At 35.4% G+C, this 15,703-nt stretch overlaps 1 protein-coding gene across 1 annotated transcript in view; it reads left to right on the forward strand.

The window, feature by feature from the left end:
- Nucleotides 1-15,703, forward strand: part of SLC35D2 (solute carrier family 35 member D2) — a 126,618-nt gene that overhangs the window by 45,860 nt on the left and 65,055 nt on the right. The window contains exons 7-9 of the mRNA XM_053702416.1: nucleotides 615-714; nucleotides 4,365-4,457; nucleotides 7,237-7,304. Of these exons, the coding sequence (XP_053558391.1) occupies nucleotides 615-714; nucleotides 4,365-4,457; nucleotides 7,237-7,304 (261 nt within the window). The remainder of the gene's footprint in view (nucleotides 1-614; nucleotides 715-4,364; nucleotides 4,458-7,236; nucleotides 7,305-15,703) is intronic.

The following is a 15,703-nucleotide window of genomic DNA, read 5'->3' on the forward strand; positions in this document are numbered from 1 at the left end:
CATATGTACACATACATAGACATATAAATATAGGTCTATATACACCTGTAGACATGTATATGTATGTATCTATATGTTAAAGCCCTTTGCCTGCTTTTTTTTCCTCTAACACCTGAGATCTCATATCTTTTGTGTGCAAATCTTTTTGATTATTTTTTATTAGATGATGTTTTTATTAGATGATGAGTTTGACTGTACTTTTTAATGTATTTTTGATGTGTTTTGTGATACTTTTTAGTTTAGTGAAACAGATGACCACAGCTCTGAAGTCCCGGTAATCATTCTAGTGTAAATCGCGATTGCGCTCCCGCGATCCTGTTTACTTTCAAATCGTAATGCAATTTTACTTGTGCGCAAACGATCGTGAAAACCTGATATCGCTTGAGCGCAAATATTTGCACTCCACTTGTAATCTGGCCCCGATCCTAAACATAACTAGTAAATCATCCTGAATTTGTTTTCTGTCATAATAAGGTTTACCAATATTGTTGAGCTCAATGCATAATTTTTTTCAAGAGTGATGTATGCTGTAATGTTCATAAATAAGATGCCTTAATATTTAGCTTTTCTATTATTTTATTATTGTACACATTAAATATGTCATATTTTTTCAGTTTTGATCTTTCTTTTAATTTGGAAGCATACATCATTGTGCTGCTGAATGATTTATTTACAGCCTTATATGGGGTTTATACGAAGGAGAAAATTACAAAGGTATTGTGCTTGCTAAAATTAATTTTCAAATAGATTAATAATTTAGTAAAAACTAATATTACTGACTTTTTGCTTTATTGACTTATATACTGTGATAGTCCATGTACGCTTTAAGTAATTTGGAATATTAGGTTTATTTTATATATATATATATATACAGGTAGCCCTCAGTTTACCCCGGGGTTAGGTTCCAGAAGGAATGGTTGTAAATCGAAACCGTTGTAAATTGAAACCCAGTTTATAATGTAAGTCAATGGGAAGTGAGGGAGATAGGTTCCAGGCCCCTCTCAAAATTGTCATAAGTAACACCTAATACATAATTTTTAAAGCTTTGAAATAAAGACTTTACATGCTAAACAGCATTATAAATCTAATAAAATAATCACACAGCACAGAATATATAATTAAACTAAGTTAAATGAACATAAACATTTGCTAAACAGCATTATAAACCTAATAAAATAATCACACAACACAGACTTCACTTGCATTTTTATGCAAACAGTTATTTCTATGCATTCCAATCTGGACTGCTTTATAGACAGGAATATCTTGTTCCTTTGAAATCTGCTCGATAGCTCAGGTCTGGTTAAACTGATTAATTTCAGCTTGCTTGGCTTTGCCGCAACACAAGCGGACAGCTCCACCTACTGGCTATTTTGATAAATGCACTGCTTCTCAATGCTTTTCAATAGCAGTCACATGACTGGAATAAAAGGTTGTTATTCTGAAACGGTGTAAATTGAACCGTTGTAAAACGAGGGCCACCTGTGTATATATATATATATATATATATAAATCTTGAAATTTGTACCAGTTCACTGCTACTATACGACTACAAAATTGCTGTGGAGTATTTGTGTATGTGTGTAATATATATATATATATATATATATATATTAGTAAGGAAGGCACTCTCCCTTTACAGCAATATATTTATTAAAACGGTTAACGTTTCACCCATCCTCAGACCGTTAACCGTTTTAAGAAATATATTGCTGCAAACAGACAGTGCCTTCCTTCCTTACTACTAATATATATATATATATATATATATATATATATATATATATATATATATGTGTGTCTGTGTATATGTGTGTGTGTATATATATATATATATATATATATATGTGTGTATGTGTATGTGTATATATATATATATATATATATATATATATATATATATGTGTGTGTGTGTATATATATATATATATATATATATATATATATATATATATATATATATATATATATATATATGTATGTATATATTACTGTGCAAAAGTCTAAGGCCACCATTAGATTTGTTTTAGTAATGGTATAATGACCATATATAATTATTTCTGTCTCTTTATAAAAAAATATTTGTATGCAGTATTAAAAAAAACAGAAAATAAACTTCTTCTATAGGCTAAAGTGGCATGTATTTAGTGTGACCTCCCCTTACACCTGAGCAATAGAAGGGAACCTGACTCTCATTAACCTAAATGGAATGGAACCCTAATTAATGTTATTGCTAACACCTGTATTTGTCCTACTATTTCATGTCAAAATGACTGCTGTGAAAAAGGTCTATTATATCAAGTTTTTGCAAGACTTGCTTGAGCATTACATACGCATGTGGTATGAGTTTAATTAATTGGGAGCTTGCTAAGAGACCAACTTTTAATCACATCATTCAAAATGTCAAAGATCACAGAATTTGACAGACATAAAATCGTACTTTTTCATTAGCAAGGCCACTCTCAAAAGGAAATCGGCAAACAAACTGGATACTCAAGATGTGGTATTCAAACTGTTATAAAGAAATTTGAGGAATCAGGAGAGGTCATTGACAAAAAATAAACTGGAAGTCCAAGAAAACTTTTAAAATCTGATAAAGTTTCTCAAAATTTTCTTTTTTGAGAGACTGGAAGAAGTCCAGCAAGGACCTAGCTCAGCATCTGGCAGCTTCATCGGGAAGCCAAGTTGACCATTCTACAGTTCGAAAAAACTTGATCAGGAATGGTCTTTGTGGAAGGGTAGCTGCCAAGAAACTTTTTCGGAAGTTGAACAGGGGGAAAAGGTTAAGATATGCTAAAGCTAAAAAAGATTGGAATGAAGATCAGTGGGAAATAGTATTATGGAGTGACAAATCCAAGTTTGAAATTTTTTGGGTCCAATTATCGACACTACGTGAGAAGAAGAGTTGAGAGAGATGGAAGAATGAGTGCTTGCATCTTTCAATGAGGGTCTGTCCTGGTTTGGGGCTACATTTCTGCCAGTGGTGATGGCAATGTTGTCCAAATTGATGGGGTCATGAATGCTGTAAAGTACAGAAGGGTTTTAATTCATCATGCAATTCCTTCTGGAAAGCATCTGATTGGGAATGGTTTTAATTTTGTATCATGATAACGATCCTAAGCACACTGCTAATGCAGTGAAATTATATTTGAAGAGAAAAAAGCTGATAAAATACTGACAGTCATGGACTGACCTCCTCAGAGTCCAGACCTGAATATTATAGAGGCAGATCACCTGGACAGAGAAAGAAATAAAATACAACCTAAATCTAAAGAACTCTGGGAAGTGCTGAAAGAAGCATGCTATAATATATCAGAAGATTACTTCAGAAAACTTCAGGACAGTCTCCCCAAAATAGTTTAAGATGTCCTTAGTGCCAAGGGAGGTCACACTAAATACTGACTTTTGTCTGAAGAAGCCATTTTGTTCTGAAAATTGTGTTTATATATATATATATATATATATATATATATATATATATATATAGTTTACATATTTCCTGTATTTTCTGTTTGTATCTTAATATAGAGACCGAAAAATAAATATGGATGGTCATTAAAAGACTTTTGCACAGCACTGTGTGTGTTTGTGTGTGTGTATATGTATGTATGTATATGTGTGTGTGTGTGTGTGTATATGTATATATACTGTGTGTATAAATATAAATATATATATATATATATATATACACACACATTCTCATTAGGAAAATGTGTGAATATGTATGTATGCATAATTTCAAATTAGAATCATGTCAACAAATTTCAAATAAGGATCATCTTTGTTTATTTTCTAACTTTATAACTCTCTCCTCTCATAACTTGAGTTTTCTTATTTTACTATGTGATTTCTACATGCAGCTCTACTCCGCCTCCTTCTTGTGTTTGCCAGATCAGGCATTGCTTTTCTTTTTACTAACTAGTCTAATTTTTAAAAAAAATTCCCTTTATTATTTTTACACAACACAAAATGTCTGTATAACTATTTCCAAATACATTCACTAGACATAATTAAGTTATCTATTTAACTTTACTATAATGAAACATGTCCTTTGAAATATTTCTCCCTTGAAAAAGGAATCTGATGTATGTGTGATTGATTGTGTTTTACAATATCAATGGGATCTTTTAGATGACACCCTCTTTACTACTCTGTACTCTATTGTGTGATTACCATTTTTGTGATAATGTTGTGCTATGCAATGGGGAGTAAAGAGGCAACGTTTGAAGAGTGGAAAGTTGTGTATATGTATTGTCATTAACCATTCTAAACATACCAAATATAATAATTGCTTTAAATGGAATCAAATATTAAAAAACATACGTATGTGTTTTTTTTTATTTTGCTTCTCTTCTTTCCTTAAGGAACTAGGTAAATACGGAGTCCTTTATTACAATGCAACTTTTATGATTATTCCCACATTCATTTATGCTTTATGGACTGGTGACATTGTGAAGGTAAGCAAAGGATATAGTCTAAATTGCACTTGTCTTATAAAGAATAAAACAATATTAATACATTTGAAAAAAAATAAAATAATAATAATATATATATATATATATATATATATATATATATACACATACATACATAAACAGTACTGTGCAAACATTAGATTTGTTGTTTTAGTAATGGTATAATGACCATATATAATTATTTCTTAGTCTCTTTATTAGAACCCCTCCCCCCACAGAAAATACAGGATATTTGTATGCAGTATTAAAAATCGAAAAAAAATCGGAAAAAAATGCTTCTATAGGCTAAAATGGCAAGTATTTAGTGTGACCTCCCCTTACACTTGAGCAATAGCCGGAGCCTGGATACTCAAGATCTGGTATTCAAGCTGTTCTAAAGAAATTTGAAGATTTAGGAGAGTTCTAGAACATAAAAAAACAACAATAAAACTTTCAAATTCTGATGAGAAGTTTCTCAAAGTTTCTTCTTTGAGAGACGGAAGAAGTCCAACAAGGACCTGGCTCAGCATCTGGCTGCTTCATCTGGATGCCAAGTTGATCCTTCTACATTCTGAAAAAACTTGATCAGGAATGGTCTTTGTGGAAGGGTAGCAGCCAACAAACCATTTTTTGGGAAGGGGAACAGGGTGAATAGGCTAAGATATGCTAAAGCTCACACAGATTGGAATGAAGATCAGTGGAAAAGAGTATTATGCAGTGATGAATCCAAGTTTTATATTTTTGGGTCCAATCGTCGAAAATATGTGAGAAGAAGAGTTGGAGAGAGATGGAAGAATGAGTGCTTGTGGCCTTCAGTGAAACATGGTGGAGGGTCTGTCCTGGTTTGGGGCTGCATTTCTGCCAGCGTTGTTGGTAATATTGTCTGAATTGATGGGATCGTAAATGCTGAAAAGTCAGATTTCAATTCATCATGCCATTACTTCTGGAAAGCGCCTGGTTGTGAATGGTTTCATTTATCAGCATGTTAACGATCCGAAACACACAGCTTATGCAGTGAAATCCTATTTGGAGAAACTGCGGGTAAAACACTGACAGTCATAGATTGGCCTCCACAGAGTCCAGACCTGAATTTTATAGAGGCAGTATGGGATCACCTGGACAGAGAAAGAAACAAAAGACAACCTAAAAGGAGAACACTGGGAAGTGCTGAAAGAAGCCTGGTATAATATACCAGAAGATTACTTCAGAAAACTTCAGGACAGTCTCCCCAAGGGAGGTCACACTAAATACTGACTTTTGACTGATGAAGCCATTTTGTTCTTAAAATTGTGTTTATTTTTTGTTTAAATATTTTCTGTATTTTCTGTTTGTATCTTAATAAAGAAACCGATAAATAAATATGTATGGTTATTAAAACTTTGCTAAAAGAACAAATCTAATGGTGGCCTAAGACTAAAACATATATGTTTTCTCTCTCTCTTTCTCTTTCTCTCTTTCTCTCATTCTCTTTCTTTTTCTCTCTTTTTTTAACCTTTTTTTCCTCTCTTTGTTCTCTCTTTCTCTCTCTTTTTTGTCTCGTTCTCTTCTTTTCTCTCGTTCTCTCTTCTTTTCTCTCATAATCTCTTCTTTTCTTTCTCTTTCTCTCTCTCTCTCTCTCTTTCTCTCTCTTTTCTCTTTCTTTTCTCTTCTTTTCTCCCGCTTATAGGCCGCTCCGGATTATAAACCCACCGTTATAGTTTGGCTCCTTTTTAAACAAAATATACACAAAGTTTTATGCCAAGCGTTTAACTTATTTTACCACAGCTGTAAATGTATTTCATGATATAACTGTACAAAATACAGTACAGTAAACCCATGACTCACTCACTAACCTGACAGCCTACCTGAGCCCACAGCACCTCCACACTACTTCTTTTCCTCTCCCTGCAAAAAAATTCTAGGCACCATAACCAGACTTCATACATGTACCGGTATTTTTTTTTATATATTTCCTTCACATTTAAAACTTAAAAAAGGCAATATATGACTGACCCGAACGGAAGAAAGAAGACATAGAGAAGTAGACCTGAAACGGATCATGCGTCTGGCCTCTCCTTTTTCCTTCATTTCTGGGCTAAGAACTAAAATACCTGGAGAGTGCTCGACCAGGCTTTACTGTCAGCTTGAGCCATCTCCAATTCGGTCCGTCCACTGCCGAGCCCCAGATGCCCACAGCAGCCCCCATGGTTACACTCCTCACTGCTGCTGTCTACTGCTCTCCTGTCTGCTCCGCTTCAGCCTCCAACTGCGCCCATAGCACACACAGTTCTTCACTCACGCTGCTGCAAAAACTGCCTAACACTGCTCTCGCCATACTATAACATCTGATTATAGGCCACATCCGATTATAGGCTGCACCCCTAATTTAAAGATTTACATTAGGGGAATAAAGTGCGGCCTATACTCAGAACAATACGGTGTGTGTGTGTGTATGTGTATATATATATATATATATATATATATATATATATATATAGTCTGAAGCAAATTAGAGGCTGTCTCTGCCACAAAATTTGTTGCCATGGTGCTAGTACTAGTGTAGATTTCTCTGGCAAATGCCTTATACCTGGGTTAGCATTTTACAACTGTGAGAAGATATACTCTTTTCTTTTTCAAAATCTGTCTGTGTGGGGGGTTCTTACAATAATCTATTTTTTTATGATATAATTTGTTTGTTGTTTCAATGATTTTGGTTTAGAAACTGGATATAGTTTGAAACATAATTTTAATTTCTGACAGTTTTTTTTAAATATATTCATGCAATACTTTAACATTTTTGTAGGTTATCCATTTTAAAGAGTGGACAAATATTGCATTTGCTTTTCAATTCCTACTTTCCTGCATGATGGGGTAAGTAATCACTGCATAACAAGCATATGCTACACCATGCTTGTTTGTTTAGCCAAAGAGATGACTGCGTTCTGTATAGAAACAAAAAAAAGAGGCGCTCTGGTGCAGATGATCCTTGGCTACAAATGATTCTAAACTAACAGTTCAGAGTAATACTCACAAAGATGTTTGCACATGCAGTGCAATAACAGGTGAGCCGAAGCTTCAGAGCCGCTCGGCTGACTCGCTAGAGGGTGAAATCAGCTGTTCACTGGGTAATCACTTCACCAACGATGTGGGGAAAAAAGATACCTATGACATAAAATATAGATACCGCCCTTGGTGCAGATTATCCCAGACACAGAATGCACATACAACAGATGTCGAGAAGTTATACTCACAAACGGAGTTGCACAAGCAGTGCAATATCAGGCGTGCCGAATCTTAAAGAGCCGTTCGGCTGACTCCCTGAGGCCTGTACAGCTGCTCACTGGCTCAAAAAGCTTTTCACCCCACGTATAATGCCACTAAACCAAGTTGTAGCGAGCCCGGGCACTGAGTCCTGTAGCTATCTGAGAGCTGTCCTAGTACTACTGGTGTCACAGTACGCAGTCATCTCTTTTTCAACATCTTTGGAGAGAGCAGCTATCGTTTGGGACATCATTTCCAGATTGGACATCACTCTATATTGGGACTTTCACTTGCATCTATGGATGTATATTTCCTAACCATATGACTGTGGTGACTATTGTTATGTATTTGTATTTATAATTATACAGTTCATATTGTTTATTTTTTGTAAGATATAAAACTTAGGATCTATCCATATTATCACTTTTTTGAAATAGCATAAATTAGGCGCACCTTATTTCTGGACACACTACTTAGATATAGTAGAGCCCCATTGTTTTTGTTTAGCCAAAGGCTGTAGGGATTATAGTAGGGATTATAGTGTGTTCTTCCAATGCTTTTTTTCTTCTTCTGGCCCTTGACTTCCTCATCTTTAAACTGAATATAGTAGTTAGTAGATGTCTGTACCAAGCAGAATTTATTTATTTTTAATTATTTAATCTTATAATATTAATATAATGGTGTAGTATAAGGTAATTTCAATGTATTTTTATGTGTATATCTATCTTTTTATCTACAGTGTGTGTATGTGTGTTTATATATATATATATATATATATATATATATATATATATATATATATATACATATAATATATGTGTATGTGTGTGTGTTTATGTGTGTGTGTGTCAGTGTTAATTTTGACAACAAATAAATGCCATTTAGTTTGTCATAGTTTAGTCATCTGAATTGTTTTTGTTTTAGTTGACTAAATATCTATCATAAGATTCTTGTCGACTAAATCTAGTGGGTTTAGTTAAAGTGTAATGCATTATATAAGCATTTTTCTAGAATTTCCAAACTCATAAACTCTGGAGAAAACAACTATTTTCCTGTTATTACTTATGGTATTATAGTTGTTGATACGTCTCAGGAGTGTCCTCCAGGATTGTTGGTGTATTTATCAGCAGCAATTGCCACCAATGTGTTATGTATTGTAATTCTGAATATTAATAATTAATAGCAGTATAAAATTATTGTCATCAATATCTCCAATTAATATAGCAGAGTCTTGTCTATAAACTTCAGTAAGATTCTAAATATCTGTAGTGTACCCCAAAATAAACACTATTGGGATATCTATCAATTTTGGCAACAAAATTATTATTAAAAATGTATATTTAATCTCAATATATAATATTCCCAAATTCTGATCAGTTAATCTTTATATACACTTTGATTATATTTATGTAGCAACTGAACATCACCTATGACCAGTTACATCTATCAATTTATCAACACAACTTTAAAATATTAAGCAGGCCATAGGGATATTTAGATTAATTACTATTCAATAGATATGGTCTATTATCCTATAAATGGAAGAAATATTTCTCAATATTCTCAAAATGAATTAAATATCAGATATTACCATTAAACTTACAAGACAATTTGTAATTAGCCAGCAACACTCGTCCAATGCCAAAAACATAATTTATGTAAGAACTTACCTGATAAATTCATTTCTTTCATATTAGCAAGAGTCCATGAGCTAGTGACGTATGGGATATACATTCCTACCAGGAGGGGCAAAGTTTCCCAAACCTCAAAATGCCTATAAATACACCCCTCACCACACCCACAAATCAGTTTAACGAATAGCCAAGAAGTGGGGTGATAAAAAAAGTGCGAAAGCATATAAAATAAGGAATTAGAATAGTTGTGCTTTATATAAAAAAATCATAACCACCACAAAAAGGGTGGGCCTCATGGACTCTTGCTAATATGAAAGAAATGAATTTATCAGGTAAGTTCTTACATAAATTATGTTTTCTTTCATGTAATTAGCAAGAGTCCATGAGCTAGTGACGTATGGGATAATGACTACCCAAGATGTGGATCTTTCCACGCAAGAGTCACTAGAGAGGGAGGGATAAAATAAAGACAGCCAATTCCTACTGAAAATAATCCACACCCAAAATAAAGTTTAATGAAAACATAAGCAGAAGATTCAAACTGAAACCGCTGCCTGAAGTACTTTTCTACCAAAAACTGCTTCAGAAGAAGAAAACACATCAAAATGGTAGAATTTAGTAAAAGTATGCAAAGAGGACCAAGTTGCTGCTTTGCAAATCTGATCAACCGAAGCCTCATTCCTAAACGCCCAGGAAGTAGAAACTGACCTAGTAGAATGAGCTGTAATCTTTTGAGGCGGAGTTTTACCTGACTCGACATAAGCATGGTGAATTAAGGATTTCAACCAAGATGCCAAAGAAATGGCAGAAGCTTTCTGACCTTTTCTAGAACCGTAAAAGATGACAAATAGACTAGAAGTCTTTCGGAAAGACTTAGTAGCTTCAACATAATATTTCAAAGCTCTAACAACATCCAAAGAATGCAACGATTTCTCCTTAGAATTCTTAGGATTAGGACATAATGAAGGAACCACAATTTCTCTACTAATGTTGTTGGAATTCACAACCTTAGGTAAAAATTCAAAAGAAGTTCGCAACACCGCCTTATCCTGATGAAAAATCAGAAAAGGAGACTCACAAGAAAGAGCAGATAATTTAGAGACTCTTCTGGCAGAAGAGATGGCCAAAAGGAACAAAACTTTCCAAGAAAGTAATTTAATGTCCAATGAATGCATGGGTTCAAAAGGAGGAGCTTGAAGAGCCCCCAGAACCAAATTCAAACTCCAAGGAGGAGAAATAGACTTAATGACAGGTTTTATACGAACCAAAGCTTGTACAAAACAATGAATATCAGGAAGATTAGCAATCTTTCTGTGAAAAAGAACAGAAAGAGCAGAGATTTGTCCTTTCAAGGAACTTGCGGACAAACCTTTATCTAAACCATCCTGAAGAAACTGCAAAATTCTCTGAATTTTAAAAGAATGCCAGGAAAAATGATGAGAAAGACACCAAGAAATATAAGTCTTCCAGACTCTATAATATATCTCTCTAGATACAGATTTACGAGCCTGTAACATAGTATTAATCACAGAGTCAGAGAAACCTCTTTGACCAAGAATCAAGCGTTCAATCTCCATACCTTTAAATTTAAGGATTTGAGATCCTGATGGAAGAAAGGACCTTGCGACAGAAGGTCTGGTTTTAACGGAAGAGTCCACGGCTGGCAAGAGGCCATCCGGACAAGATCCGCATACCAAAACCTGTGAGGCCATGCTGGAGCTACCAGCAGAACAAACGAGCATTCCTTCAGAATCTTGGAGATTACTCTTGGAAGAAGAACTAGAGGCGGAAAGAGATAGTCAGGATGATACTTCCAAGGAAGTGATAATGCATCCACTGCCTCCGCTTGAGGATCCAGGGATCTGGACAGATACCTGGGAAGTTTCTTGTTTAGATGAGAAGCCATCAGATCTATTTCTGGGAGTTCCCACATTTGAACAATCTGAAGAAATACCTCTGGGTGAAGAGACCATTCGCCCGGATGCAACGTTTGGCGACTGAGATAATCCGCTTCCCAATTGTCTATAACTGGGATATGAACCGCAGAGATTAGACAGGAGCTGGATTCCGCCCAAACAAAAATTCGAGATACTTCTTTCATAGCCAGAGGACTGTGAGTCCCTCCTTGATGATTGATGTATGCCACAGTTGTGACATTGTCTGTCTGAAAACAAATGAACGATTCTCTCTTCAGAAGAGGCCAAGACTGAAGAGCTCTGAAAATTGCACGGAGTTCCAAAATATTGATTGGTAATCTCACCTCCTGAGATTCCCAAACCCCTTGTGCAGTCAGAGACCCCCACACAGCTCCCCAACCTGTAAGACTTGCATCTGTTGAGATTATAGTCCAGGTCGGAAGAACAAAAGAAGCCCCCTGAATTAAACGATGGTGATCTGTCCACCACGTCAGAGAATGTCGTACAATCGGTTTTAAAGATATTAATTGAGATATCTTTGTGTAATCCCTGCACCATTGGTTCAGCATACAGAGCTGAAGAGGTCGCATGTGAAAACGAGCAAAGGGGATCGCGTCCGATGCAGCAGTCATAAGACCTAGAATTTCCATGCATAAGGCTACCGAAGGGAATGATTGTGACTGAAGGTTTCGACAAGCTGAAATCAATTTTAGACGTCTCTTGTCTGTCAAAGACAGAGTCATGGACACTGAATCTATCTGGAAACCCAAAAAGGTTACCCTTGTCTGAGGAATCAATGAACTTTTTAGTGAATTGATCCTCCAACCATGATCTTGAAGAAACAACACAAGTCGATACGTATGAGATTCTGCTAAATGTGAAGACTGAGCAAGTACCAAGATATCGTCCAAATAAGGAAATACCACAATACCCTGTTCTCTGATTACAGACAGAAGGGCACCGAGAACCTTTGTAAAAATTCTTGGAGCTGTAGCTAGGCCAAACGGCAGAGCCACAAACTGGTAATGCTTGTCCAGGAAAGAGAATCTCAGGAACTGATAGTGAGCTGGATGAATCAGGATATGCAGATATGCATCCTGTAAATCTATTGTAGACATATAATGCCCTTGCTGAACAAAAGGCAAGATAGTCCTTACAGTTACCATTTTGAATGTTGGTATCCTTACATAACGATTCAATATTTTTAGATCCAGAACTGGTCTGAAGGAATTCTCCTTCTTTGGTACAATGAAGAGATTCGAATAAAACCCCAGCCCCTGTTCCAAAACTGGAACTGGCATAATTACTCCAGCCAACTCTAGATCTGAAACACATTTCAGAAATGCTTGAGCTTTCACTGGGTTTACTGGGGCACGGGAAAGAAAAAATCTCTTTGCAGGAGGTCTTATCTTGAAACCAATTCTGTACCCTTCTGAAACAATGTTCTGAATCCAAAGATTGTGAACAGAATTGATCCAAATTTCTTTGAAAAAACGTAATCTGCCCCCTACCAGCTGAGCTGGAATGAGGGCCGCACCTTCATGTGGACTTAGAAGCTGGCTTTGCTTTTCTAGAAGGCTTGGATTTATTCCAGACTGGAGATGGTTTCCAAACTGAAACTGCTCCTGAGGATGAAGGATCAGGCTTTTGTTCTTTGTTGAAACGAAAGGAACGAAAACGATTATTAGCCCTGTTTTTACCTTTAGATTTTTTATCCTGTGGTAAAAAAGATCCTTTCCCACCAGTAACAGTTGAGATAATAGAATCCAACTGAGAACCAAATAATTTATTACCCTGGAAAGAAAGGGAAAGTAGAGTCGATTTAGAAGCCATATCAGCATTCCAAGTTTTAAGCCATAAAGCTCTTCTAGCTAAAATAGCTAGAGACATAAACCTGACATCAACTCTGATAATATCAAAAATGTCATCACAGATAAAATTATTAGCATGTTGAAGAAGAATAATAATATTATGAGAATCATGATCTGTTACTTGTTGCGCTAAAGTTTCCAACCAAAAAGTTGAAGCTGCAGCAACATCAGCCAATGATATAGCAGGTCTAAGAAGATTACCTGAACACAGATAAGCTTTTCTTAGAAAGGATTCAATTTTCCTATCTAAAGGATCCTTAAAGGAAGTACCATCTGCCGTAGGAATAGTAGTACGTTTAGCAAGGGTAGAAATAGCCCCATCAACTTTAGGGATTTTGTCCCAAAACTCTAATCTGTCGGACGGCACAGGATATAATTGCTTAAAACGTTTAGAGGGAGTAAATGAATTACCCAAATTATTCCATTCTCTGGAAATTACTTCAGAAATAGCACCAGGAACAGGAAAAACTTCTGGAATAACCACAGGAGATTTAAAGACCTTGTCTAAACGTTTAGATTTAGTATCAAGAGGACCAGAATCCTCAATTTCTAAAGCAATTAAAACTTCTTTAAGTAAAGAACGAATAAATTCCATTTTAAATAAATATGAAGATTTATCAGCATCAACCTCTGAGACAGAATCCTCTGAACCAGAAGAATCATTAGAATCAGAATGATGAAGTTCATTTAAAAATTCATCTGGATAACGAGAAGTTTTAAAAGATTTTTTGTGTTTACTAGAAGGAGGAATAACAGACATAGCCTTCTTAATGGATTCAGAAACAAAATCTCTTATGTTATCAGGAACACTCTGAACATTAGATGTTGTTGGAACTGCAACAGGTAATGGTACTTTACTAAAGGAAATATTATCTGCATTAACAAGTTTGTCATGACATTTAATACAAACAACAGCTGGAGGAACAGCTACCAAAAGTTTACAGCAGATACACTTAGCTTTGGTAGTTCCAGCACCAGACAGCGATTTTCCTGAAGTATCTTCTGACTCAGATGCAACGTGAGACATCTTGCAATATGTAAGAGAAAAAACAACATATAAAGCAAAATTGATCAAATTCCTTAAATGACAGTTTCAGCAATGGGAAAAAATGCCAAAGAACAAGCTTCTAGCAACCAGAAGCAATGAAAAATGAGACTTAAATAATGTGGAGACAAAAGCGACGCCCCTATTTTTGCTTTTGGCGCCAAAATGACGCCACATCCGGAACGCCGACATTTTTGGCACAAAAGAACGTCAAAAAATGACGCAACTTCCGGCGACACGTATGACGCCGGAAACAGAAAAGATTTTTTGCGCCAAAAAAGTCCGCGCCAAGAATGACGCAATAAAATGAAGCATTTTCAGCCCCCGCGAGCCTAACAGCCCACAAGGAAAAAGTCAAATTTTAAGGTAAAAAAATGATTGATTCAAATGCATTATCCCAAATATGAAACTGACTGTCTGAAAAAAAAAGGAATGTTGAACATTCTGAGTCAAGGCAAATAAATGTTTGAATACATATATTTAGAACTTTAAAAAAGTGCCCAACCATAGCTTTAGAGTGTCACAGAAAATAAGACTTACTTACCCCAGGACACTCATCTACATGTTTGTAGAAAGCCAAACCAGTACTGAAACGAAAATCAGCAGAGGTAATGGTATATATATAAGAGTATATCGTCGATCTGAAAAGGGAGGTAAGAGATGAATCTCTACGACCGATAACAGAGAACCTATGAAATAGACCCCGTAGAAGGAGATCATTGAATTCAAACAGGCAATACTCTCTTCACATCCCTCTGACATTCACTGCACGCTGAGAGGAAAACCGGGCTCCAACCTGCTGCGGAGCGCATATCAACGTAGAATCTAGCACAAACTTACTTCACCACCTCCATAGGAGGCAAAGTTTGTAAAACTGATTTGTGGGTGTGGTGAGGGGTGTATTTATAGGCATTTTGAGGTTTGGGAAACTTTGCCCCTCCTGGTAGGAATGTATATCCCATACGTCACTAGCTCATGCTAATTACATGAAAGAAATATGGATTACTAACTTACAATGCTTAATTACAGCAACCAGAGATTTAACCACAATAATAAATGCAATATTTAAAATATATCACAGTAGCTCCAACAAATTAATAAATATTAATGCCTGACCCTTTTCTCAATAATAATTGCCTAGTATATTTAATATATGAAATACACTGGTCTATTTAATACTAGCATTGCAACTATAAATTACCTCTTTAAATACCAGCTTCAATTAAACCACAGCAATAAAGAATATCTTTAAAAGATTAAAATATAAAACATCAAAACGCTTAATACATTACTAGTAACCAATATTTGATAGTTCAATGTTCAAGATATTTCTTATGGTCATACACAAAGGTATCACAATATTGCAAGGGTACAGGTCACAGAGTATCTCTCTTGTCCAAAGACAGTTTTCCAGACAGGATTCAGAGAAAAGTAGGCCCCAAATGTGTGTATCTCTATTTTACAAAGTGAGTCTGTAAGTAGCAGTCTGATGTGATTAATCATATAGCCATATTAATCAGTAATTATATTCTTAATTATTTGC

This window comes from Bombina bombina, chromosome 2 (assembly GCF_027579735.1).
Source record: "Bombina bombina isolate aBomBom1 chromosome 2, aBomBom1.pri, whole genome shotgun sequence".
Taxonomy (NCBI): domain Eukaryota; kingdom Metazoa; phylum Chordata; class Amphibia; order Anura; family Bombinatoridae; genus Bombina; species Bombina bombina.